Source organism: Meriones unguiculatus, chromosome 12, assembly GCF_030254825.1.
Source record: "Meriones unguiculatus strain TT.TT164.6M chromosome 12, Bangor_MerUng_6.1, whole genome shotgun sequence".
In the NCBI taxonomy this organism is placed as follows: domain Eukaryota; kingdom Metazoa; phylum Chordata; class Mammalia; order Rodentia; family Muridae; genus Meriones; species Meriones unguiculatus.
In genome coordinates this window covers 99,828,640-99,854,552 of record NC_083360.1, presented here as the reverse complement: position 1 = coordinate 99,854,552, position 25,913 = coordinate 99,828,640, and the positions used below count along the sequence as shown (strand labels likewise).

Sequence of the window (25,913 nt, the reverse complement as noted above, 5' to 3'; positions counted from 1 at the left end):
GGGGGTGCTCAGACATGCTGTTGGTAGGCTGGGGAAAGACCTCTTCTTCCAGAAGCTTCTCCATGCTGAGCATCTTTACCTGCACACACTGCACCAGGGAAGCTTTTTCCCACTCTCCTGCTTTCCTGGGAAGCTTCCCTCCAGCAATTTGCTCTGAGAATGACCACCTGTCCTGCGCAGCTTGCAAGGAGGGTTGAGTTTTCAGCAGTCCAGAAGAGACCCTGAGGGCTTGACTACCCATCAGACTACTTTTGCCTGTGGAGTCCTGGGGCGCGATAGAGTGCATGAAGCAGTGTTTCTGGCCTGCAGGGCCTTGAAAGGCAGCCCCAGAAGGATGCTGTGTTTGGCTGGAATCCACTGTAGGGGAAGCTGGTCTATCACTGTCTGAGACTTCCAATGAACTGTGCTCCTCAGCAGCCCCAGTGGGTAGGTTCACAAATGTCGGAATGGCACCTAAGTAGGATACCAAACTAGAAACCTGAGTCAGTCTTGTGGGCAGAGCAAGGTACTCATCATCACTTTCCATCTCCTCTTCTGCTGTCCATCCAGGCTTCACATAGGTGGGATGCCCAGTGTTCTGGCTGGCTTTCTTCTCCCTCGCCAGTGTGGGAAAGGACTGCTCTCTCTCCTTTGTCCTCAGCTGAGGAGAGCCAACACTGAGGTTCTTGCCTACTGGTGGACAGTCCTTTGTGCCCCTCATGGCTGCTTCTCTGTTCCCCCAAGAAGCATCCTCAGTCCCTGGGGCTCTAGGAGTCGATGCAAGCTGGTTCCAGGATGCCAAGCTTATGCCACCCTGTTTCTGGGATACTCCCAAGGGACAGCGCTTAAGACATGGCTCTCTGGCTCCAGAAAATGGCAGAGCAGGCACTTCTGCTGATGAGCAACTGTGGGAGACATTAGTGAGTGACTTGAGAGTACTTGCTGGGGAGACAGAGAAACTGTCCAGATCTACACCTGAGTCTTGCATCACAGGGTCAGTCTGCACATGACTTGCAAGTTGCTTTGGGAGCTGAGGCCCAGGCCTCAGTGGGTAAGTATAGTCAAGTAGATCTTCATACTCCTTATTCGGGTTCCAGAGTGGGGACTGGCGGTTAGGGGAAGGAGGCAGAGAATCTGGCAGTACACAGGCCCAGTACTCTGCTTGAAAGGAGAGTTGTCTCTTACCCAGGCCTGCAACATCACTGCCAGAGGCTACAGGCTGTGATGACCACTGGAGCTGAGGCCCTATCTCCATCACGGAAGGGGCTGCCTGTGGTACAGTCAACTCCTGAGAGGACGTGTTAGCAAAGGAGCCACTCTGAGGCTCTGCCTTCTCCTGGTGATCCTGGAGACTACTGCCCACTGAAGAGGCAGAGATGCTTCTGCTAGAGAGCTGAGGAGCAACGGGGTTCCCTGTGCACTTCCACTGTGCTAGAAGAGGGAGACCTGAGATATGAGGCTGCTGGCTAAGGCCTAGCACCTGAGATGAATCAACTGCAGACTGGTCAACTTCACTGTCAGCATCATGTCCTGAGCAAACAGTTATAGTTCCAAGGACTTTAACAGTCTGAATTAGCTCCTGGGAGGCAGGAAGCCTGTTTTCCTCCATCTACAATAACAACGGAAAAAAGACACTGGTGAAAATAAGCAGACTTTTTATTTTATTTATTTATTTTTTTAAAGACCTGTTTTCTTTATAAGGTTGAGGCAGAGGACTTGGGGGGAAGAATATCAATGAAAACAACGTAGGTCTAAGGATGTATACTAATAAAATGAAAAACAAGAAAGGAAGATAGATTTGCTTATGTGCCCAGAAGTATTCAGGGAAGATCTCAAGGTGCTTGCTTCTAGTGGTTAGCATCAAAACTCATCCTACCTTGGAAAGTTTCCTGCAACTGAGCCCTAACCCATCTTTTCAAAAGTCACTCATTCACTTTATGAGAACTCAAAGCAGTTCTGCATATAGACTCTGGAAACCAATGCCTCTTTGATTATGGGTCTTGGCAAGTAAAACAAGCCCATCATCACCATTAACCAGCTATCCAGCAGGCTCCACTAGGGGGCACCCTGTTCAGTTCACGTGCCAGTACACTCTGACAAAATGGGACCCTCATCTGCTTTACTCTGGAGTTTTAATCTTCAGTGAGTAACTCACCCCATTGGAAGACAGGGTAGCTAACCTAAGGACTTCGGAACTAGGCTAATCCGGTTATGACCTCCTATTTCTACTACCTTCCATAAGTACAACTGTGAGCCTTACTTCTTTGCCCTGTGGAGTAAGCAAAGCCTCCCTAGGGACTCACTGAGAAAGCACTAAGAGTCTCTCACTAGTAGGCCTGAGAACAGAAACCATAGCCTCCTTTGAGAAGCAGCCACTTCTGGGCTTTCTGGTTGGCGTCTTGACTTAGAGGTGCCAGAGCCTTCCTTGATCCTTGCTTTCAGCCAGATGGCGCAGGTGCTATTCTCTCCAAGTCACACTCAGAGCCTTCTCACAGGATGAGGCTCCAAAGCGGCAGCCAAAGCAACAAAGCTCAAACCAAAGTTGTTCCTGTTCTTGGGAGGCTGAACATAATAGGTTGCCAGAGCCAGGAGAAACAGATCATTGGGTCATTCTCACATTTCAAGGGCTTAGAAGATTCAGAGCTTTGCTTCTGCCTTAGAACTTGGGAGGATTCCCTGCCCCATGTGGTTTCCACTAGAGAGAAAGCTACGCATAGTCTACACCCATGGAAGTCAGAGACACTGCTGCCCATGAAAGGAGCTTCAGTTTCTGACCAGTCTCAACAGGATTTGGCCTGGGAACCCATAGTCCTATACCAAGCCTTACTAGAGTCCCTAGAAGCTTTCATAAATCAGCTATAGGATGGGGTCCCCTTGTTAAGAGACCTTTGATCCTAGTCCTCTGGACAGTAGGCTCCTGATGAACCTTTCACTGTCTTTAAGAGGTCCCCAGTGACTCTTTGCGAACAGGAGATACTGCACAGAGCCCTTTGCTGACTTCAAGGTCCAGGTCTCTAGGTGAGCCTGTAAAACAGCTCCCACCTTAGAGGGACTGTGGTGGGGTAAAGATCAAGGAAATTAGCACATTCCAAAGGAGAGCCCTGGCTCAGCTCCAGCCCTCAACAGCCTCAGTACTTACTTGGCTTTCCATAGAGGGTAAACGCTCTTCAGTCCCCACGCTGGCAGAAGGCAGTGGGCTGTTGAGGGTAGGCTTAGACCTGTCTGCTACAGGTTCTCTACTGGCAGGGTGGACCTGTGATAAAAAAACTCCAGAGATGCAGCCAGGGTTGGCCTCAGCCCTCCACAGTGGCCCTCCCTCGACTTCCAGATGTGGGGGCTGCTCTGGTTCTAGTCCTGGGGACAGCAGTTCCCCAGAATTCCACCTGCTACAAGGTGGGACCTTTGTGTTGACAGATGCTTCTGCCTCAGCCTCATCTTCACCAAGGGCCATCGAGCCTTCCCTAAATCTGGTTTCTCTTGAAGCCTTCAGGAACCTACAAAACAAGGGAAGAAAAGAGAAAAAATAGATTTTCTTCATGTGTGCAGCAAAATCTTGATTTTAAGTGAAAGGCAAACTTTTCTGGCCAAAGAAACAGTAACCATGCCTTTGGGGGGAATACAAAGGTCTGGCTCTTCCTCAGCCCCAGACCCTTTCAAAGGGGATGCCTAAGTACGGCTTTGTCCTCTATCGTTGTATTGTCTCCCAAGAGTCAGGAGAGGTATGACCAAGCAAAAAGCTTGGCTGGCCTGCTACACAAGGTCAAAAAACAAGGCAATGGAAGAAGAAAGGAAAGTACTATGAGCGAGCTGATCTGGGTGGAAGAGCCCCATTCCAAGGCCATCTTCCTTGCCTGGAAGCTGAAGGGAGAGGAGCCTTACACGGAAGGTAAGCACAGGCTCCTGGGTGCCTTCCCACAGGTAGAGGTCTGTGATAAGACACAGCTGATCCTAACTGCCTGCTCATGAGGTGCTTCTCAGTCTATACCTCTCAGAACAGACCACTGTTTCCTAGGGCCACTATTCTCACTGGTTAATTTCCCACGTGCTCTCCTGGACTTCACACATGGACAGACTGGAAAGATGGCTGCCCAAAATCTTCTTGTGATTACTGAACTCACTCATGTGAAACAAAATGGGAGTTGACTACAAGGCCTTGCTTCAGTGTGCAGCTCCACAGACGCAATTTAGGGACAAGGCTTGGGCCCTGTGTGCATTGCCTCTTTACCCCAACCTCATTAAGATGTCCAGATGGCCTCTGTCAGGCATAGCCCCACAGTGGTTCTTCTTACACCAATGGCTTGTTGGCTAGCAGCCTGAGTCTGGTTCTGTCCCTTCAATCCCAGAGCATAGCAAGTTTAGGCATGCCCGGGCCTTCACTAGGTTCAAAAGGATGCTTCTAACTCTTCTTGGTGTGAGAAGACTGCTGGAATAGGAACCACAACCAGACTGTGGACCAGATGGGGCCTCTCATTCAGTGATGACTAAGGACCAGACACAGATCAGCACCCGCTTCTCAGGCTGCCTTGGTGTATGCTAACCTTGGCAGCCTGAGAAGCCATGGAAAGCTGGGTGATAATGTGTGAGTTTATGTGAGAAAGGAGAACAATCCAGGCAGACTGGTGAGGGAGGACCTGGGGGAAAAAAAGAATCCGCTGGATCTACAGAAGAGCTCCAGACGACAGAGGGAAACCAGGTTGTCCTAAAAAGGCAGCCAGTGACCCTCCTGGCACTAGGGAGTGACAGGAGGAAGTCTTACCTGAAAGGACATGTAAGCGTGCACAAGGGAACAGCGAGCACTCAGAGTGTCTGCAGCTGCCTACGGAGCACTGGACTAACCTCAAGACCAAAACCTGGACAGGAACAGCCTTATTTTCCTCAGGGACTAGAGGCAAAGTGTGGAAAATGAGGTTGCTGGTGGCAACACAGGGAGCTGCCAAGGGGGGCAGGAGTGGCCTTGTCAGGTTCACCCTTCTTGGCTTTCCTGCCAGGAAATGCAACCAGGTAAAATATGAAATTCCTATTCTTCCCTAACTGGGCACACGGGGTTCCAGGCCATTCTGCGGTGACTTCAGAGAAAACCATGAACTTTAAATGCAACTAGCGCACTCCTGGAAGCACCAGATCCTTCAGGGTAATCAGAGCCCACCCTGTTTTCTTTTTTGGTAGAAACAGCACTTAACCTTTCATATAACAAGCCAAGTACTTACCAATAAACAGTCCACAGGCAAGCAGTGTTGTCAGGTTTTGTGTATGACTCCTTTCACATGATACATATACAAACACAAATATTTTCCCACATATATACCTTTATTTAGAAGTGTTGAACAGGGCAGGGCATACTATTCAAAACTAGTCACCCCAGCCTAAAAAAAAGATAGGGATTGAAGTTGGAGCTGTAGATTGAACCTTGGAGCTGTAGATCTAAGGCACCACAGCTACTGGTTATCCTTGATAAACCAGTCCATCCCAGTTAAGAAGAAAGCCATTCTCTTCAGTTGACTGTGGTGATCCCCCTGCAGGCTTTACAGCAAGCTGGGAACAAATGATCAGGGAAGGGAAGGGAAGGGAAGGGAAGAATGAAACTTGGCTCAGCCTATTTTTATTATAGCTGGCATTAGACCAGAACTTCTAGAGTCTGGCCCAGATCATTTTACATTAGGCATATTTAAGCACAGCACAATTTGGAAAAAAAAGTATTCACATTCCTTGCAAAATGCATATGGCTTCACCTGTGAGACGGTTTCTGTTCACTCAGACACAATGCTCAGGATCAGGGTCTAGGGAGAATGACTGGGGCAAACAACACCCGTGGGAGTCAGGATTGGCCTGGCCCTAAAATAACAAAGAAGTACTTAGGCTGTGGTAAAGCACAAGTGACATCACTCATAAGCATGGGCTTTATGGCCTAAAAGCAACACTCAAGATTTAGAGGAAAAGGTCTGGGGTAAGTAAAAACCAAAGTTCTCTAAGATATGGGCAGCATGTCTCATCAGACAGCAAATAATCATCAGGATGTAAAACTACATCATTCCTGGCATTCCAGGAAGAGGTAAGATAGATGTGTGTTTAACTTTTCCAGTTTCTCACACAGTGCTTATCTGTATGTTCAAGGCCTTTTTTCACCTCTATATCCAACCAGAATGGACACACAAGGCAGTGAAGAAAAAAGGGATATCTGCCTCTTCAGTCATATCCACTAAATCAACTCTGGTTATTTAAGGGGGTGACATATGCAGCCAGATCACCCTCACACCCCAAACCTAGAATCTTGTGCAAGCTAAGGAATCAAGTCCAGAGCTGTGTGACTCCAGAACCCAAGCTCTTGATGAACCAAACAAGGATCAGTGAAAAAACCAAAGGGCACACAAAGCCTAAGATGGCAGGAGAAGAATGGGGGAGGAAGGGTGGCTGAATTCTGATGAGGTTGTTTTCATGGAGCCACATCCTCACCTTGGGGCTCCTTTAAAAACTGCACATATTACTTAAGTGCACAGAGACACAAGAGACAGACTCTTCCTCCCCTAACCCCTCCCCTCACACCCACAGAAGACATGAGATCTCTGGATGTCGACTTACAGGTAGTTGTGAGCTGCCTGACATGGGTGCTGGGAACTGAACCTGGGTCCTCTGAAGATCAGACAGCACTAGGTGCTGAACTATCTCTCCAGCCCCTGCACTAGTTTTTGATAACTACAGATGACCTCAGCTGGAGAATTAGGGTGAAGACAACTTACCTCTCACTTTGTTTTTATTTTTTTTCCGGAGACAGGGTTTCTCTGTGTAGCTGTCTGTCCTGGCCTCACTTTGTAGACCAGGCTGGCCTGGAACTCACAGAGATCTGCCTGCCTTTGCCTCCCTGAGCGCTGAGATTAAAGTGTGCGCCACCGCGCTCAGTTTACCTCTCAATTGGTAATTGCTGCTACTTCCTCCATTTCTAGAAACTCTCAATGGCCACAGCTTCCTTATGCCCCTATCAAGTATGGTGTTAAGACTTAGTCCTGTAGTAAAATGAAGCTGAGCAACACAGGATCAAATGCTTCAAAAATAGTGTAAGTATTTATATTTATTTCTGCATGTATGGATGTGTGCAGATGTAAGAGTCTGTTCTCTCCTACCAGGTGGCCTTTCAGGTCATCAGGCTTGGCAGCAAATGCCTTTCTTTACCTGATGAGCCATCTCAATGGCCCTACTTTTTTAAGTGACAAGTTTTTAAAAATTCTGTCTTGCCTGGAGGCCATTATTCACAAAAGGTTTCCACCTTGTCCTAGGGAGGGCAGTATGGAGAGCTGCTGTAGCTCCTAAGTAGCCTGCAAGGACACATACAATCCTGAACTAGGTTTACTCCATGGCCCAAGGCCCTTCAGTAACCAGGTGTGGTCTGAATGAGAATGGCCCTCACAGATATATCTGAATGCTTGGTCCCTAGTTGGCTTAACTGTTTTGGGAAGGATTAAGAGGTGTGGTCTTGGGGGCTGGAGAGATGGCTCAGAGGTTAAGAGCATTGGCTGTTCTTCCAAAGGGCATGAGTTCATTCCCAGAAACCACATGGTGGCTCACAACCATCTATAATGAGATCTGGTACCATCTTCGGGTGTGCAGGCCCACATGGGGGCAGAATACAGAATACACAATAAATAAATAAATAAATAAATAATCAATCTAAAAAAATTAAATAAAGAGGTGTGGTCTTGTTAAAGAGGAGTGTCAGTGGAAGTAGACTTGAGGTTTCAAAAGCCCATGCCAGGCCCAGTCTCACTTTTTCTCTGCCTCCAACTTGTTGTTCAGATGTAAGCTCTCATTACTGCTCCAATTCCATGTCAGCCATGCCTGCCTGCTACCAAGCTTCCCACCATGACAGTCATAGAGACACCCTCTGAAACAGTAAACAAGCCCCCAATTGAATACTTTCTTTTATAAATTGCCCTGGTCATAGTGTCTCTTCAGCAATAGAACAGTAAAGAAGACATCAGGCAAAGGCTGAAATTCAGCTGAGTTCAAGCCCCAGAAGGTACATGGTGAAAGGAAAAGGCCCAATGTCAAGCTGTCCTCGGGCCTCTGAGCCATGGCATGTGAGCACCTGCACTCACAGTGCACCCACTTCAGCAGTTAGTGCTGTCTCATCTTCCAACACCCATGGCAGGCAGCTCACAACTGCCTCTAGGTCTACATCAGGAGAACTCATGTCTTCTGTGGACATATGTGTGCGTCCACATGCATGTATGCATATGTGTGTGCATACACAGACACAAAAAATAATATGTATAGGTATTTTTTTAAGGAGCCACAGGTGAGGATGTGGCTCCATGAAAATAGCTCATCAAAACTTGGCCAATCTCCTTCCCCCATTCTTCCTCCGCTCTCTTCATCTTTGTATGTCTTTTGGTTTTCTTACTGATTGCTTGGTTCTGGAGTCACTCCTTTGCATGCACAATTCTAGGTTCCAGATTTGAGGGTGATCTGGCTGCACAAAAATAAATGTAATAAAGTTTTTTTTTAAATGCCTGAAATTCAGTGAGTTTCACTGAAATAGTACTTCTTTTTATTTATTAAAGATTTATTATTTATACAGTATTCTGCCTGCATGTGTGCCTATACAACAAAAGATGGCACCAGATCTCATTATAAATTTTTATGAGCCAACATGTGGTTGCTGGGAATTGAACTCAGGACCTTTAGAAGAACAACTCTTAACCTCTGAACCATCTTGCCAGCCAGAAATCGTACTTCTGAAGATAGCATATGGGTGGTTATTCTCCCAGTTTGGATAATCAAATCCTTTACAATCTAATTTGTTAATCTGCCTGATAAAAAAACAACTAAGGAAGTTGGATTATTTTGGCATCACAGTCAGGAATCTTGGTAGGAGAAACTTGGGCTGCTGGTTATACTGCACGTGCAGCAGGATTAGAAAGTGATGACTGATACTGCTTACTTACACCTCTTCCCTTTTCATCCATTCTGGGACCCCAGCCACAGTTAAGGTGGGGCATCCCACCTCAATTAACCTAGTCTGATAATTCACAATAGGCACACCCAGAAGACTGCCTCCTGCGTGATCCCACACCCTAGCAGGCTGACAAGAGTAACCATCATAACCCATTACTTGCCAACTCGACACCCAAACACACTTAACCACTGTTAGCCATGACTTTCCTTCCTTCATCCCCCACCCACTAATAGGTTCATGGCCAGCTCATAATGCAAAATACATTCAACATAAGAAAAAAAAAACACTCTTTAACAGTTCCAACAATGTTTAAACATGGGAACTGGAGAGATGGCTCTGAGGTGAAGAGCACTGACTGCTCTTCCAGGGGACTCAGATTTGATTCCCAGCACCTACATGATGGCTCACGACAATCTAAAACTCCAGTCCCAGGGATCTGATTATCTCCGCTGGCCTCCACAGGCATCAGGCATGTATGTATAGACACACACACACATGCAGGTAAACCACTCACTCACATATATAATGTGTAGCCACCAAGTCTCTTTTGAAACTCAGGAAATCTCTGAACTGTGAGCTCCTGTACCATCAAAACAAACAAAAAACAAAGTTACATACTTTAGTATAAAATGGTATAGAATATACAGTCCCATTGCCAAAGGGAGGAAATGAGGTTGATAGCAAGGAATAAGATCAAAGCAAGACCAAACATAGCAGGACAAACATGAAAGATTGCAGCTCCATGGGACACATCATGGAATACTCTGGGTTGCAAAGGGCTTGGGAAGCCCTGCCCTTCCAGATGAACCCCCTCTTCTTTTTTCTCTCTCTTTTCCTTTTCGGTTTTTCCAGACAAGGTTTCTCAACACAGCCTTGGCTGTACTGGAGCTCACTTTGTAGACCAGGCCGGCCTCGAATTCAGAGATCTGCCTGCCTCTGCCTTCCAAGAGATGAAAGGCGTTCATCACCATGCTTGGCTTCACAACCTTTCTTGAGTAAGCTCCAGTCCACACCTGTTGCTGGATATTTAATCCCACTGTGAACCCCAAGACTGTGAACTGTAAAAACCTGTTTCTTGTTTGGTGTGGTTCAGCCCCAACACAAGCCTTTAATCCAAGAACTTTCTGTACTAAGGATTTAATAAAGTTAACCATAGGTCAAGAAGTGGCAAGCAACCAGCTGACAGGGATTAAGCAGAAAGGAGGGACTTTGAGAGAGGGGTATTTAAGAGAGCGTGGAGGAGGCGCTCTTTGGCTTTTAGCTTTTTGCTCCTGGGCTATGATCTAGCAAGCTTTTGGCTTTTTCCTTTGGGGTGTGAACTGAGTAGGAAAGTCAGCTGGGTGCTTTCTTTGCCCCTCAGGGCTAGCAGGTCTTCACCCCAGCATCTGGCTTCAAATCAAATGATTTGGGATTTTAGTTTTTTATAACAATATACACATTTGTGGACGTACCATGGTCTTAGCCATTGCTAGCATAGAAAATAATGAAATCTGCCCCTTTCTTTGAGAAAGGTCTGTACACAGAACTGCTAATCGAGGGATTACCCATTCGTTAGCATCTTCCAGGGCCCACCTGAATTCACTATTAAACCCCTCAATTAGTTTCCAGAACCTGCAAAGGTTATATGAGCCATCAGAAAGCACTAGGAGCGACCAAGTGGCTTTCTCTTGTCTCATAATAAAACCGTGTTCAGCACCATGTGCATGTTAACACCAGGGGACACCTGACCTTTTCTGGTATCTGTTGAGTCACCCTCAAGCAAGCTTGTCCCAGCTGTCTGGCTTCTTCCCACACATTCCTGTTTAGACCAAAGAGGAGAGGACTGGCAAGTGGGGTAAGGGCACTGTTTCATTTCTGTCTAACTCATTCAAATAGATGAATGATTCACCAAGAAGCAATTCTGAACAACAACAACAACAACAACAACAACAAAAACTGGAAAAGAAAAATCCCCTCCATGATTAAAATCACAACTCCCCTGGAAACAACTGCATTTACCCCATCTGTCAACAGTTCTGTTCTGACAAGGGCTATCCCAGTACCCATGGCCACTGACAGCCACCTATGCTGGCACAGATGCCTCTTTCAGTTTGGGGCCTCAACAGTGAAACTTCATAGGACTCATAGGTACAGAGAGAAATGCCATAAATACTCAGTGGCAGATCATGTCTAACAAGCAAAGAAGAAAAAAAGGAATGAGTGAAAAGATGGACCTCAGCAGGGCATGTGGCTTTGAGGTTTCTGGGAGAGTCAAAGTAGAGGCCAAGCGAGGCAAGATGGCAACACAAAAGGTGGTAAAATCCAGAATGACAAAAGAGAAAACAGGTTTGAGATGGTACTGAAGCTGGCTGCATGCAGGGTGGACACCAGGAGAAGTACGGTCATAGCCTTAAGATAATCAGTGGTCAAGAGCAGCTGCTGTCCCTCCCACTGTTCCTCTCCTAACTACGGAAGGTCCTAGAACCCTTAGGTCATTCCCTATGGGGGAAGTGATCTGGGACCCTGCAAATAAAGTCACAGTATGACTATGTCTCCTGCAGCACAACAATGGGTCACACTCTCTCCAGGGGCTGCTTCAAGTTTTTCTTAAAGAAGAGAGAATGGAAGAATTTCCAGAGCCCTAGGGGAACCTGTGGATCTCTACAAAGCACTACTGGCAAGGTCAGAAGTCAGGTTACTTGAGAGCCTGTCAGACACCTTGGCTGGAAGAATAGAATTACCAGTTTCATAGCAGGTCAATCTCCTAATTCATTAGAACTCCACAGATGGCTTTTGGGATATGAAACTGCCAGTCTGTAAGGAGCTGGGCTAAGCTCTAAGACTCCCCTCAAGCCTCAGCTCTCCAGCCTCCTCACCAATCAGCAGACTGTCCAGCAAGGCTCAAACACAGTGATGCAGAGGGCTGAACACGTGATCAACCTGTTCAGTTGGCCACCAGGGCAGAGCAGAAAAACTGCTCTCCTTGAACACAAGCTGCTCTGGTTAGCTGGAGCTGTTTCCGCAGACCATGGGTTGTAGTTCATAGGACCCACTTGTACTCTATCAGGCTTCTGTAGTCACAGCACTAAGTTAAAGGCCAGCAAGGGGGGTGGGGCAAGATGATTCAACTGGTAAGGGCACCTGTCACCAGGCCTGACCTGAGTTTAATCCCCAGGACCCAAACAGGAAGGAGAGAAATGTTCTCACAAACTGTCCTCTCACCACCACAAGCATGTGTGTTGCCTCTGACCCCCACACAAAATAAATGGTTGATGTGATGGGGATTCCTGGAGAAAGCTGCAGTGAGGAATGGATACAATCAACATACATTGTATACACATGAAATTTTCCATTTTAGAATTGATTTTTTAAGTTTGTTTTGTTCTGTTTTATGAGTGTTTTGCTTGGATGTATATCTGTCTTACCACATGTGTGCAGTACCTACAGAAGCCAAAAGAGGGTTGGATCCCTTGGGACTGGAGTTGTAAACAGTTATGAGAGGCCATGCAGGTGTCAAGAATCGAACCTGGGCCCTCTAGAAGAGCAGCCAGTGCACATAACTGCTAAGTCATCTCTTCAGCCCCCACAGGAAATGTTCAAAAAATTAAAAAAAAAAAGTTCCAACCTTGTGGTCCAGTGGCCCTGTGGGGTGGATGGTGGTGGAGCACTGTGCTGCCCTGACAACGGGGCAGGCAGTGGTGGTCCAGGCCTGGTATATACTTTCAGAGCCTTTTCCTGCCACAGCAGGCAAGGCCTGGGCAGCACACAAGGAAAGCTGCAGGGTGAGACGGCAAGGGAAGGTGACTACCAAGTAAGACGGCTACAGAAACAAGTGTTTGCAGGAGTTAAGCTTAGACAGCTCATGGGACTCCACAACTTCCAGAAGAGAAGATCCCAGAGCTGGAGACTGATGTGGAGGAGTGACAGGCTCCCTGGATCACAGGGCCTTCATCTAGGCCCACTAGACAAGATCTGGGGCATGCAAAAGCTGACAGAGCACATCCAAGAAGTAAGGGTCCTGACCCAGGTGACCATTGGCTCCCGCAGGACAACTGCTCCCCCAGCAATATCATTGCAGGAATAACAATGGGCACCCTGTGGCCAGACCTGGTTCCACAAGGAGGGCTTTCCATGTCCCTGAGCTACCAGCTTCTTTCTCTGGCCCCTTAGTTTTCCTTTATTTAAACCACTATCAAAGGGATAGGACATTTTGTTTTCACATTGACTCAGTGGCAAAAGTATACCCCTTCTCCCTCCTCCCTATCTCCCGGCTTATTTTTCCAGAAAGGGTCTCAGTATGCAGCCTATGGAGGCCTGGGAAATCACTCTGTGGGTCAGGCTAGTCATGAACCAGAGATCCACCTACCTCTGCTGCTGGGATTAAAGGTGTGTATGCCTGAATAAATCTGTGAAATGCCTTTGAAGCAGAAAAGCGCTTTTCAAGAGGTAATATTAAAATGGCACTCATGGTACATCGGCACCTGTCTTCAGACCCGATTGGAGACTGTTGACAGAAAATGTTTCTCCTGGGCAGCCATCACTTTCTATTTTTGTTTTTCAAGATTTTTCATTTTATGTAAGTGTTTTGCTTGCCTGTATGTCTGTGCACCATGTGTGTACCTGGTACCCACATGGTGGGAAGAGGGAAATAGGAAGAGGGTATCAGATCTCCTGGAGTTACAGATGGCTGTGAGCTGTGGGTTGTGGACATGAATCTGGTCCTCTGGAAATTCAGTCTGTACCATAACCGCTGAGCCATCTCTCTAGCTCCAAGACCTTTTAAATTTCTTTGATTTTTTTTTTTGAGATTATAATATTACATCATTTCTTTTCCCTACAAATCCTCCCATATATCCTTCTTTGCTCTCTTTCAAATTAATGGCCTCTTTTTTTCATTGTTGCTACATAAAAAAAGTTACTACATACATATATGTAGACATATTTACATACATTCCTAAACATACCATACCACACACACACACACACACACACACACACACACACACACACAAAACCTGCCCAGTCTGTAGAATGCCTGTTTTTTGTTTTTTATTTTAAGTCCCTCTTTGAGTTGGGTGTGGTGGTAGTATACACCTTTTATCCCAGCACTCAAGAGACAGAGGCAGATAGATTTCTGTGAGTTCCAGGACAGCCATGGCTACATAGTAAGACCCTTTCTCAAAAACAAAACAAAACAAAACAAAACAAAACAAAAAACAGAAAAAAACCCAAACCAACCAACCAAACAAAATCCCTCTTTGCTTTACTTCCAGGAAGCTTAGTGCTCAACAGACAGTCCTACCTAAAAAAAAACAGAAGGCAGAAACCTCCCCCCCCCTTTGTGTCTATTAACTTAACTACATGTTTCCTTTCAACCCTTTTGCCCCAGTTGCTTTTATTAAAACTCCTGTCACTGGAGTGCTGAAGAGGTGGCTCAGTGGCCAGGAGCACCTGCTGCCCTTGGTAGCGAGCTCCTGTCGATGCTGGGTACTAAATCTGGGTCCAGTGCCCTTAATCACTCAGCCATCTCTCTGGCCCCAAACCCCTTTAAATTTCTTTCGTTTTTTTTTTTTTTTTTTTTTGAGATTATAGTATTACGTCATTTCAGCTGGGAGTGGTAGCACATGCCTGTGATCCCAGCAGAGGCAGAGGCAGGCAGATCTCTGTGAGTTCAAGGTCAGCCTGGTTTACAAAGTTGAGTCTAGGACAGCCAAGCCTACACAGAGAAACAGAAAAAAACCCAGAGAAACCCTGTCTCAAATGACAAATTATGTCATTTCTCCCTTTCTAAGAATTGTCTTCCATTCTCAGCATCTCATGGTGGCTCATAACCATCCAGTTGTGATCTGAAACCCATTCCAGAGGATACAATACCCTCTTCTAGCCTCCATGGGCACTGCACACACATGGCAAACTTATATACATGCAGGCAAAACACTCATACACATAAAGGAAAATCTTCTAAATGAAATCTTGTTACAGGGACTGGAGAGATGGCTCAGCTCTTAAGAGAATCTGCTGCTCTTGCAATAGGACCTGGGCTTGGTTTCCAGCACCACCTTGGGCATCTCACAGTGAGCTGTGAATTCTGCTGACCTCCTGTGTACTCCTGCATCCACGTGATATTCATACAGACAAGTACATACACATAAAAACAAAAATTCTTGCCACAAAAGCCAGAGAAACAGCTGAACAACAAGTAAAGGTACTTGCTGCACAAGCCTGACCACCAGACACTGGACCCTTGGAGCCCATGTAAAAGCAGGACATGATAGTGCATGTCTGTAATTCCAGCAGTTCTGTGATGAGAAAAACAGACAGGAGAATCTCCTCAGAGCTTATGGGCAAGTAAGTCTGGTGTATGAATGCATCAAACAAGAGACACTCCATCTTGAAAGCAAGGTAGAAGGCAAGAAGCAACATTCAAGGATGTCCTCTGATCTCCACATGAACACCAGGGCGCACGCGCGCGCACACACACGGACACACAGAGCATAAACACAAATGAATACATATTCAAGCTTTACTTTTTATTTATGTGTATGTGTACAAATGTGTGTGTGCCTGCAAAAGCTAGAGGAGCCCCTTGGAGCAAGGTTCAAGAGGTTGTCCACTTGTTCACTTGACTTGGACACTGGGAACCAAACACCAGTTTTCTAAAAGCACTCTTAACTACCTAGTCATCTTTCCAGACCTTATATGTTTTTAAGAAGTAAGACTTAAAGGGACTTTGGGTGGTAGTGCCTATAGTTATACCTATAATCCCAGCACTTAGAAGGCTGATACAGGAGGAGACTTGAAAGCCAGCGTGGTCAGTTTTGCCAGTACCTTAGATTGCTCAAATAGTTTTTAGGAATAAGACAAAGAACCTAGCTGAGCATAATGGCACAGCCTTTAATCCCAGAATTCAGGAAGAGGACAGATCTCTGTGAGTTCGAGACCAGACCAGGCTGGTATACAGATTGATTTCCAGGACAGCCAGGGCTACAAAAAAAAAAAAAACAAACCTGTCTCAAAAATGAAAAATTAAAAATTAAAAACATAAGCCAGGTGTGGGACCACACCCCAGAATTAAGTAAACTAAGGGCAGAGAAGTAGTTGAAACTCAAGTACAGGCCAGTCTGATCTAAAAAATGGAACCTGTCTTACAAAAACAACACTGGAAAGATGGCTAGGTAGGTAATAGTGGTTGAATCCCAGGCCTGAATCCCAGGAACTCAAAGTGGAAGGAGAATGACTCTCAAAAGCTGCCCTCTACTTGCCACACATGCACTGTGGTCCACATAATCATACACAGACACAATAAAACAAATTTTTAGTATAGCTCAGTGGTAGAATACATGCTTAATACCCACAACAACAACAATAATTAATTATCCTGTTTACCAGGATAATTCTTAAAGCTAAACACAAAAGGAATATGGCTTATGGAATGAAGCATCTTTCAATACCAGAAAATAAAACTGAACCACAACTTTAAATAAGGCAAATGCAGACCCTTAGGTAGGTATCTCCTGATCAAGTGTCAGCTACAGCCAGGCACAGTGGCTCATGTTTATTAATTCTGGCATCTCGAGGCTGAGGTAGGATTATTATGAGTTTGAAGCCAGACTCAGCTGTAAAGTGAAAAATTAAAACAGTGTGATCTAGGACAAGGTATCCATATCACCTCAGAGCTTGCTGGGAACCCGTATTTTAGCAGGATCTTCAGAGGAGCTGCTAAACAGAGTTCTGCTTCTGAAACACCAGGGTGGTAAGTAGGGCTGGTTCAGCCTCGTAGAAAGATTTACTGTGATGGCTTTATGACTATGGACTGTATGACTAGCACAGGACAGGACATAGAAAGAAGTATATGCCCTTTGCAATGGACACCTGAAAATGCTCACACATTATGGCAGGTTTTTCATGGTTAACTACAGATTGTTAAAAGGGAATCCCCAGAAACAGTAAGATTCCTTAGAAAGGAGTCAAGGTAAAATTTGGTGCAATAAAACCAGAACTGCATTCTGAGTGTACTACAGTGCAAGTGAAGAAGGCAGAGGACATCTCCTTCTACCATGAGTTTCTGGGATTCAGGCCTGCATGGCAAGTGCTATTTCCCACTGAGCCATCTTGCCAAGGAAGGACATGTCAAAGGGAATTACAGCTGGAAGGAAATACATGTTTCATTCTGTTTCCTGTGACACAAGAGTACCAAAAGGAATCCCCAGGGATTACTGCCTAGCAAAGAGAAAGTTTTTTCCACTTTTCATGGCGTCTGTAAGGAACTTTGAAGAGAAAAAGACAGTTTCTTCATATGAATATACTAATATAAGGCAGGAAACTACTCAGAGCTCAATTTCACGTGTTGGTTCTCTTTTTTTGTGTGTTCTCATCCTCATGATTTTTTTAAGTCAAATTACATTCTTTATGCTCCTATACTCAATGTTAGGCAGAAGACAGACAAGTGATATATACCATCCCTCTGTTGTTACATGATGACCAAGTAAAAGACCAATTACGAGGGAATCAAGCTGGGCATTAGGCCTATTATCCCAGGACTTGGGAAGCTGAGGCAGGAGGATTCCCAAGTTCCAGACATGACTGGGCTACATCATGCACCAAACCAGGCATGATAATCTATGCTTACAACCCCAGCACTAGAGAGACTGAGGCAGGAAGAGGCCCAGACAGGCCAGCTTGGGCTACCCTGGAAGCCTCTGCCTCAGAATAAGACATTACTGTAAAACTTGAAATTATTTCAACTTAACTGATCTTGAATGGTTGGTAAGACTTTAGAAACTTAACTCTATGAACACTTTGGCAGGTTGGAGCAGCAACGATAAAAGGCTTGAAGGATTGCCTCAGGTAAGGCAGAGACCATGAATAATCAAGATTTTTTTTTCCTCATCATTTTTGGGCCTGAATTCCACTTTATAGATGAGAAAACTAAGGTAAAGAGAAGTTAACTTCTTCTGAATTAGGAGTATGGAAGGGATTGAAGTCTGGAGGGCCCAGCTGTTCCCCTAACCTGTAAAAATAATACAATTTAAAGGCTTTTAGAAATTCCTGTTTTCTCAACTTTTGGCTTCACTTACTGTTCTTGTTTTCTTTTGGCTTCCTTCCCTTACGGACCTCTCATCCTTCTAGGGGCTGGGGAAATCCACAATACAGTGCCATGTGTCAAAACAGAGGCCCATAAAGGCTGCCCAGAGAAGGGTATGTTTTTCAGTTGTGGGAGTAGGGAAAAACTTTTTTTAAAAGCTCTTCTGGTGATGTGAAGTCGAGGTCCATAACCCATTCCTAAGTGGTGCAGAATTTAACCCACCCCGCTAGAGAGAACAAGATGAGAAGTAGTGGCTTGGGTTTATTTTAACCAAGACCAAACCAGAAAGTGTCGCAAGCTGTCAGGAGGTAAGGGCCTCCTTCCGTGTTTTGGATCTCATCAATCCCCAGCGAAGTCTGCTCTGCTCTGGCCGTTCCCCGCTCGTTTTTATTAGGGACATCACGCTGAATTAAGCGTGGTCATTTCAAAGGGCTTCTACCAAGTTTGGGCCATGCGTCCCCGGGCGGCGGAGACTGGTTAACAGGTGACAGCTGACAAGGGTAAATCTTCAAGATGAAAAGCGAGGCGCTCTGCTTTCCCCCTCGGCGGCGTCCAGCGCGCCAGGGAAGCGGCGGCCGTGACCCGCCGACTCCCCACGACCAGGGTCGACGCGCGCACAGCCAGATGTGCGGGCCCGCGCGCCCTGCAGGCCGCGCCCGCCCTCCACGGCCTGGCCCGCTGCTCGCCTCCGCAAGATGGAGGCGAAGGCACGAGGCGCCCCCGCCGCGGCCAGCCTTTGTGCCCTCGGGGCCGCGGGCCTCCCACGGTGGGGGGCCTCGAGGAGCCCCAGGCACGCACGGGCTTCCCGGCCGCCCCGGAGTCTCGGCGCCGCGCACTCGCGCCCGCTACGGTCTCGTTACCTCACTCTGAACCGTCGCACGTCCCGAGCTGCCCGGGTAGCTGGGCCGGGGCTCCCAAGCGCCAACCGCGGGGCTCCTGCTGGCGCCCGCACTCCAAGGGAGGGAGGGCCGAGCGACCGCCACGCCCTTCGCGCGTGCCGCTTCTCCGCGGAGGACGCCCGACGAAGCCGCCAATCCGAGCCCTCGGCGAGGAGGATTCGCCAATCCTCAGCCCGCTCCTGCCACGAGAGCCCGCCTCCGGCGGCGTCCTGGCCTATAGGAGACCGGACCTTCTTTCTCCACCACCCTGATGCTCGTGCCAGCTGGGTGGTTCGCGGCGCCGGCGCCCTCGCGGGTGGGCAGGCGAATTCTCCGCGGGTTGTCTGCGGGGGTCGCCGCGGGCTCGGTCTTACGTTCGGTCCGACGCGCTCGCGGAGGCAGGGAGGACGGTCCCAGGCTTTGTGTGCTTCCTTTTAGCTTCCCCGGAGGCGTGGCCGCCGCGCGAGCGGGAGGCGGGGAATCCGTGCGGCGCGTGGGAGCCCCGGGAGGATGAGGTGTGGGTCGTGCGTCCCGGCGCACGTTGCTGCGGTGCGGAGACCTTGAGGCGTAGGAGGCTCAGCCTGTCACACCAGTAGTCGGAGAAGCGACTGCCACAGTCGGTTCCCAGGACAGAACTGGGAGAGAAGGAGCTGGGCTGAATCTGCCTCGACTGCTCGGAGACTGGTGGTTCTCTTGCCTCGGCCTTTCCTGGAGTCGTAGGAGTCGCTTGCCATTCCCCATGGGTCTCCAAAAGGCTTACCTCGACGTTCCCTTGCTGGTGGGCTTGTGCTTCTGGAATAAACTCCTTGTGTGCACACCGCGATCCTAAATGGTACCAAGGATTTCTGTGTTCTAGTTCCCTAAAGTAACCTATTACCCTGACAGTGAGGTCTGTTCTCATCTAGAGCCGGTCAGCAATAAGGTTAAAAAAAAAACAAAACAAAAAACCCTATTACAGCTGTACTCTTATTGTCCCTTATAGGCGTTGGGATGGTAGGAGCCATAGGAACTGGGACGTTGGTGTTACAGGAAAAAAAAGATAGAACGGGAACAATCCCAAAGCTGGTATGAATCAATGTTTTAAATTGGTCACCTTAGTTAACCACTCTGGTCACAGCTCTTCCTGGACCTGTTATCCTATTGCTTCCTCTCACTTGTGGCCCATGTATTATCAATGCTTTAGTCAGTTAAGGAGCGTGTTTCTCCTGTGCAGCTAATAATTTTAAAGCAACAATACCAACCCAAAGTCACGTCTCAACGATCTGAGATGGACTACTTCTTAAGGAGGAAATGAGAGGTCTGATAACTCCAAAGCCCCTGAAAGACCCCAGAAGGCCCCAATCTGTTTGGCTAATCTGGCTAAAACCCACAGCTCTTGAAGCAGCCAATCAACTTAAAGGTTAGCATATGGGCTTGAGCTAAGATTTAGCAAACCTGATGAAAAGACCTTAGCAACTCTGGAAAGTTCCACAATGTTTAGCCAACCCTAATCCCCGTACCCCCCCCCCCCCCAGTCACTACTATAACCAATCAAATGAAAGGTTACCTCACTCCTGGAAATCTCCCTAATTGCCTTTAAATTGAGCATGTGTGCTCTCTTCTAGGCCCCTTTCTAAGGAATGGTGGTCCCAGCATGCTGGTAAATTTCTGCAGAATAAACGCTCCTTGCTTTTGCATACTACTTGAGTCTAGGGTCCTTCTTGAATGATTCTCAGACCCTAACAGCCCCATCACACCCAGCTTTTTATTTGGCTTTGTTTTTTGTTGAGAGTAAATTTCATCGTAGCCCAGGCAGAATTTGAACTCTTGATCCTTTGTCTCTGTCTCCGTAGTACTGGGCTACACTAAGTAAAAGTGTATGCCAAGCCATGAGTTCACGTCTCAGCCCAGAAGGAAAAAGTTAAAAAGGAATTCAGAACGGAAACATGTAAAATGGGTAGTTAGCACTTACCAGCATGCATCCAGCTACCTGTTTAAAGGAAAAAATGAAGGACCGATGAATGGGGTTAGCAGTAAATACAGTAAGTGCAATTGAGCGTCTAAATAGCCTCAACCAGATGTGTTCTAGTCCCTTCTTTGACCTTTGCTCGTGGCCCTTCTCTTACCTTCTACTCAGTATGCTCTACTCAAAGTTGTTGTTGTTATTGGGACAAGGTCTCATATATCCTAGGCTAGTCTGAAATCATTTTTGAACGTCCGAGGTCCTCCTGCCATTTAACCCTCCGCACTTGGTTGATGTGCTGGTGGACAGTGAACCCAGAGCCTCATGTACGCTCAGAAAGCACTCAGACACCTGAGCTACATCACCAGACCCTCTATTAAATCTTGGCATAAAAATAATCTATTAGAGTTTTGTTGGTTGTCTTAATAAGGTAAGTTGACTTTCTGAGCCTTTCAGACATTACTGCGGAGTATGTTAATGATTACCAGGATTTATACATGATCAAGGCCAAAACAGTCGAGTAAACCAATGAATGAAACTTGAACATTCTCCAAAACAGAAAGTTGCAATTTTTAGTGAAACATTTTTTCCTATGCTATATTCATCTTGATCTCTTATTTGTTTTATTCATTGATATTTGCTGAGTATAGGTACAAGTAATATTTCACACTGTCTTCCAAGTCTTTTAAAGTTTTCTTTTTGATGACACGTACTATCTGTGTGGGGCACACACCACAATGTGAGTATAGGTGGCGGAGGACTACTTTCAGGAGTCCATTCTCTCCTTCATGGTGTGGGTCCCAGGCATTAAACTCATGCCGTCAGGATTGGAGCAGTGGTCTTTCTTCTCTGAGCCATTTTGTTAGTCCTGTCTTCCAAATCTTGAAGATTATTTATTATGTATACAATGTTCTGTCATCATGTATACCTGAATGCCACAAGAAGGCACCAGATCTCATAGATAGTTGAGCCATCACGTGGTTGCTGGGAATTGAACTCAGGACTTCTGGAAGAGCAGCCAGTGCTCTTAACCTCTTAGCCATCTCCCCAGTCCCTGCCTTCCAAGTCTTAATCCCACAGTCACTATTTTATATCAACTACATGTTTATTTATTTGTTAAAACAGGATCTCACTGTGGAGCCCTGACTGACCTGGAACTCACTTTTTATTTTTATTTTTTAAAATAATTCATTTATTTTTATTTTACATGCATTAGTGTTTTGCCTGTTTGTGTGTCTGTGTGAGGCTGTCAGATCCCCTGGAACTGTAATTACAGACAGTTGTGAGCTGCCATATGGGTGCTGGGAATTGAACTGGGATCCTCTGGAAGAGCCAGTGCTCTTAACCTCTGAGCCATCTCTCCAGCCCCTGGAACTTGCTTTTTAGACCAAATGGGTCAATTGCTTTTTTTTTTTTTTGGACAGAGTTTTTCTGTGTAGCTGTGGCTGTCCTAGAACTCACTCTGTAGACCAGGTTGGCCTTGAACTCAGAGATCCACCTGCTTCTGCCTTCCAAGATTAAAGGTGTGAGTACCACTGCCCTGCAGATCAATAACATTTTTATTATGTCACATATTCTAGCAACTTTGTGAATGAAATGTCAGAGAATTAAGAGTTATTTATAATGGAAACATTATTTCATTGATCCTTATCCGATTTCAGAAGTCACTTATTTCCTTAAATCTGAACTCACCTTATATAAATTTGCAGGTTTTTTTTACTGCTACAGGGACAACCTGGCCGGTGACAGCCATTGGCACCATGACTACTAGACACTAAGTGCTGCTGTTGCTGACATTTGATGCTGCCAGAGTAAATTCCATCCTTCTTGACTTGAATCTCAGCTCAGTATGTGCTCAGGCTCTGGGGTGTGGAGAGAGACATAAAGTATCTGGTCCCCTACGCTTCCACAGTAGGAATTCTGGCCCTGCAACGTGCCAGATTCATGCAATGGGCATTCTGTAAACACTGGGAAAATCACCCAAATAATAGATGAAGTAAAGATGAAAAAAAGAAGGGAAGGAAAAGGAGAAACATCTGTATTTGCTGTACTTTCTCCTCCACCTACATGGAAAGCCCTTCTGCCTTGTGAAGAGGAAGATCAAGAGTTCCTAGTGGAAGTTCAGCTGTTATCTGTCCTTCTGTTCCCAGCTCAAGTCAACCTCCTTCTCTCCTTAAAGTCCCAAGGAAGATCTGAATGTTGGGCTGTTCCCCTTTGACTGGTAGTTTTCATTCTGAGCTACTTCAGGCTCAGGTTGGCTGACAGCTTGGATCCCTTGGAATTAGTGCTCCCTCCAATAGAGTTGACTTCTGCAAAGTAGCCCTGTGTTGGGGACTTTAGCAGGTATTCTGACACCTCTCAAAGTTGTGAGCACGGTGGAACAAACTTGGCATGAACTTCACTCTGCTGTCTCACTGGCAAGGTCGTGACTGGAGAAAGCTGAGGAAAGAAGGTGAGGGGGTTAGGATACAAAGGGGGAGTGGGGTGCTCAGATGTTGTGGTGTCTGCACCACAGACACAAAGGTGAAGTTAGAAGTCATGGCTGGAGAAATGAAGGTGAGCAATCTGTCATGTCGATACAACAGAACTGTAGTCAGGAAAGAGACCCCATAGGGATAGAGAAGAATGTAAAGCGGAAAAAGCCATGAGCAGGTGCTGTAGTACAGTTAAAAAAAAAAAGTATATATATATATATATACACACACACACATATATATGTGGTATAGTCAAAACTTTTTTCCTAAAACGTGTGTGTGTGTGTGTGTGCATGTGTGCCATGACACACGTGTGGAGACCAGAGTTGGGTCCTAGGGACTGAACTCCAGTCATTAGACTTGGCAGCAAGCACCTTTACCTGCTGAGTTGTACTTATTCAACCATTTTTATAATAACTTTAGAAATTTAAATCTGGAACAAATGGAATTGGTTTTGCTGAATGTATGGTATCAGACTGTCAGAATTCGTGTACAGCCCACAGATTGCATGTCTTAACATCCACGTTTCACAATATCATGTTATTAAGCTTCTTGAGGTTGAGCAATGTTTTGAGCTACAAATCTGGAATTCTCCCTTCCCCAAGTTTTCCCTTTCCCTAACTCCAGCAGACTGCAGGTTTGCTTTACTTTCTTCAGGAGATCTTTATGGAAGGCTAAAAGCTGAAGGTCCATGCAAAACAACTTCCTGGCTGTGGCTGCTTTCTCCCTCTCTCTCAAAGAGAGGGTTTATTTTGGCTAATGCTTTTAGAAGTGTCAGTCCATCATGGCATGAAGGGCATGTCAGAGCCTTGGACATGGACAATTCACATCCTGGCAGCCAGGAAGGAGGAAAGGGTTGGTGGTGACCAGCTGGGTTTCTTTCCCCCTTTTGTGGTGACCAGCTGGGTTTCTTCTTTCCCCCCTCTGTTCACTATGAGCCCCCATTCAGGGCAGGTCTTCCCTTCAGTTAATCCTTTCTGGAACTGTCCTCATGGAGGCACCTAAAGGCATGTCTCAATATCTTGTAAGGGATTCTAAGTCCAGCCAGGTTGACAATGAAGACTGACCATTGTGGGCTTAGTGAGTAAAGTGCCTACTGTGAAAGCATGAGGACCTGAGTACAATCCTCCAGAACCCACACTCTAAAAAAGTTAAAAATAAAGCCAAACTTGGCGGTACATGCTTGCAATTTCTGCACTGGTGAGACAGAGACAGTCCCTAGAGCTCACTGGCCAGCTAACCTAGCATAGTCAGTAAGCCCCATACCTGGAGTTTATGACAAGTCTGAACTACTTGTTACAATCCAGGCTCCGAAAGCTAAAACAATAAATATAAATAAAACTAGAATGTTCTCTTTGCGGGAATCATGTCATGCAGGGGGACAGGGAACCTGTCAAGAGCTATTTCATGTCTCATATGAATCTGGAGTTATCACACTTGCCTGTAATTTCAGCACTGGGAGGGAAAGGCGAGAGGATTAGGAAAGAGTTCAAGGACAGCCTCAGCTGAGTAGTGAGAGCAAGGTCAACTTGGGCTATATATGACTTTATCTCAAAAGTCTTCACACTCATGAGTGTGATAGCAAGATGGCTAAGCGGGTAGAGATGCTTCTTGCCAAGACAACCTGAGTTTGATCTCTGTCTTAGTTAGGTTTTTTATTGTAATAAAACACCATGGCCTAAAGCAACTGACTTGGGTAGTAAAGGCTTTTTTTCATCTTCCAGCTTGAGGTCCATTATCCAGAGAAGTCAGAGCAGGAACTCTTGCAGGAATCTGGAGGTGTGAATTGAAACAGAATTCATGGAACAGTGCTACTTGTGGCTGGCATTAACTGGAGGGCCACAATGTTTTGGCTCCTGGAAGAGTGACAACTCAGAATCAGTATCCAATAAGCCCCCCCAATCCTTTTTCCCACTGTACAGTTACTCTAGTAAAACACTATAGATCCTTCAGTGGCATGGAGAAAGGCCATTAGCAAGGTCCTTCCTCTGGGGGACTGCCCTTAAACTGGATCCAGTCTGGAAATTATTTGGCTGTGGTTTTTAGTTACTATGATCCAATGTAGCCTTTCATTTGTTCTGAGTTTTTCCACATATATAGATCAAACAAAAAACAAGTAATCTTATCTATTTCATTCCAGAAAACCATGATTGATTAACCAGTTTCAAAGTTCCATATGAATCATGACATTATAAACGTCTTTTTGCATGTACTGCCCATGATGGTAACTGCTCACCTTACCTTTGGGAACTTGGTGTTGCCATCTGGCTCTGACTACTCTGGGGCACAATTAATTCATCCAGTTTGGGCATTAGCATCTCCCACCCTAAGGTCTGGCACAAGGAAAAAGGTGACAACAAAGCTCTTCAAATGTGCTGGCTCCTCTCTCATTATTTTTAGTAGAAGGTTTGTCTTCTGGACCCTCCCATTGTTTTTCTAAATATTTTGTTAATTTTAATTTTACATACTTCGGTATGTTGCCTGCAGGCATGCCTGTGTGAGGGTGTTGGAACCCCTCAAACTGGAGTTATAGACAGTAATGAGCAGCCATGTGGGTACTGGGAATTGAACCCAGGTCCTCTAGGAAGAGCATCTAGTGCTATTAACTGCTGAGCCATATCTCCAGCCC

At 46.2% G+C, this 25,913-nt stretch overlaps 1 protein-coding gene across 4 annotated transcripts in view; it reads right to left on the bottom strand.

Moving 5' to 3' along the window:
- Cep68 (centrosomal protein 68) overlaps positions 1 to 19,320 on the bottom strand; it is a 54,877-nt gene extending 35,557 nt beyond the window's left edge. For 2 of the 4 annotated variants that reach the window (XM_060365201.1, XM_060365200.1), the window contains exons 1-3: positions 18,851 to 19,320; positions 3,119 to 3,473; positions 80 to 1,588 (exon numbers count right to left, since the gene is read on the bottom strand). In XM_060365201.1, coding sequence (XP_060221184.1) covers positions 80 to 1,588; positions 3,119 to 3,430 — 1,821 coding nt within the window. In that variant the 5' untranslated portion in view covers positions 3,431 to 3,473; positions 18,851 to 19,320. Of the gene's footprint in view, positions 1 to 79; positions 1,589 to 3,118; positions 3,474 to 5,708; positions 6,481 to 18,850 lie in introns of those variants that run through there. The other 2 variants (XM_021648462.2, XM_060365199.1) reach the window with 2 other exon arrangements.
- Positions 19,321 to 25,913: the final 6,593 nt, after the last annotated feature.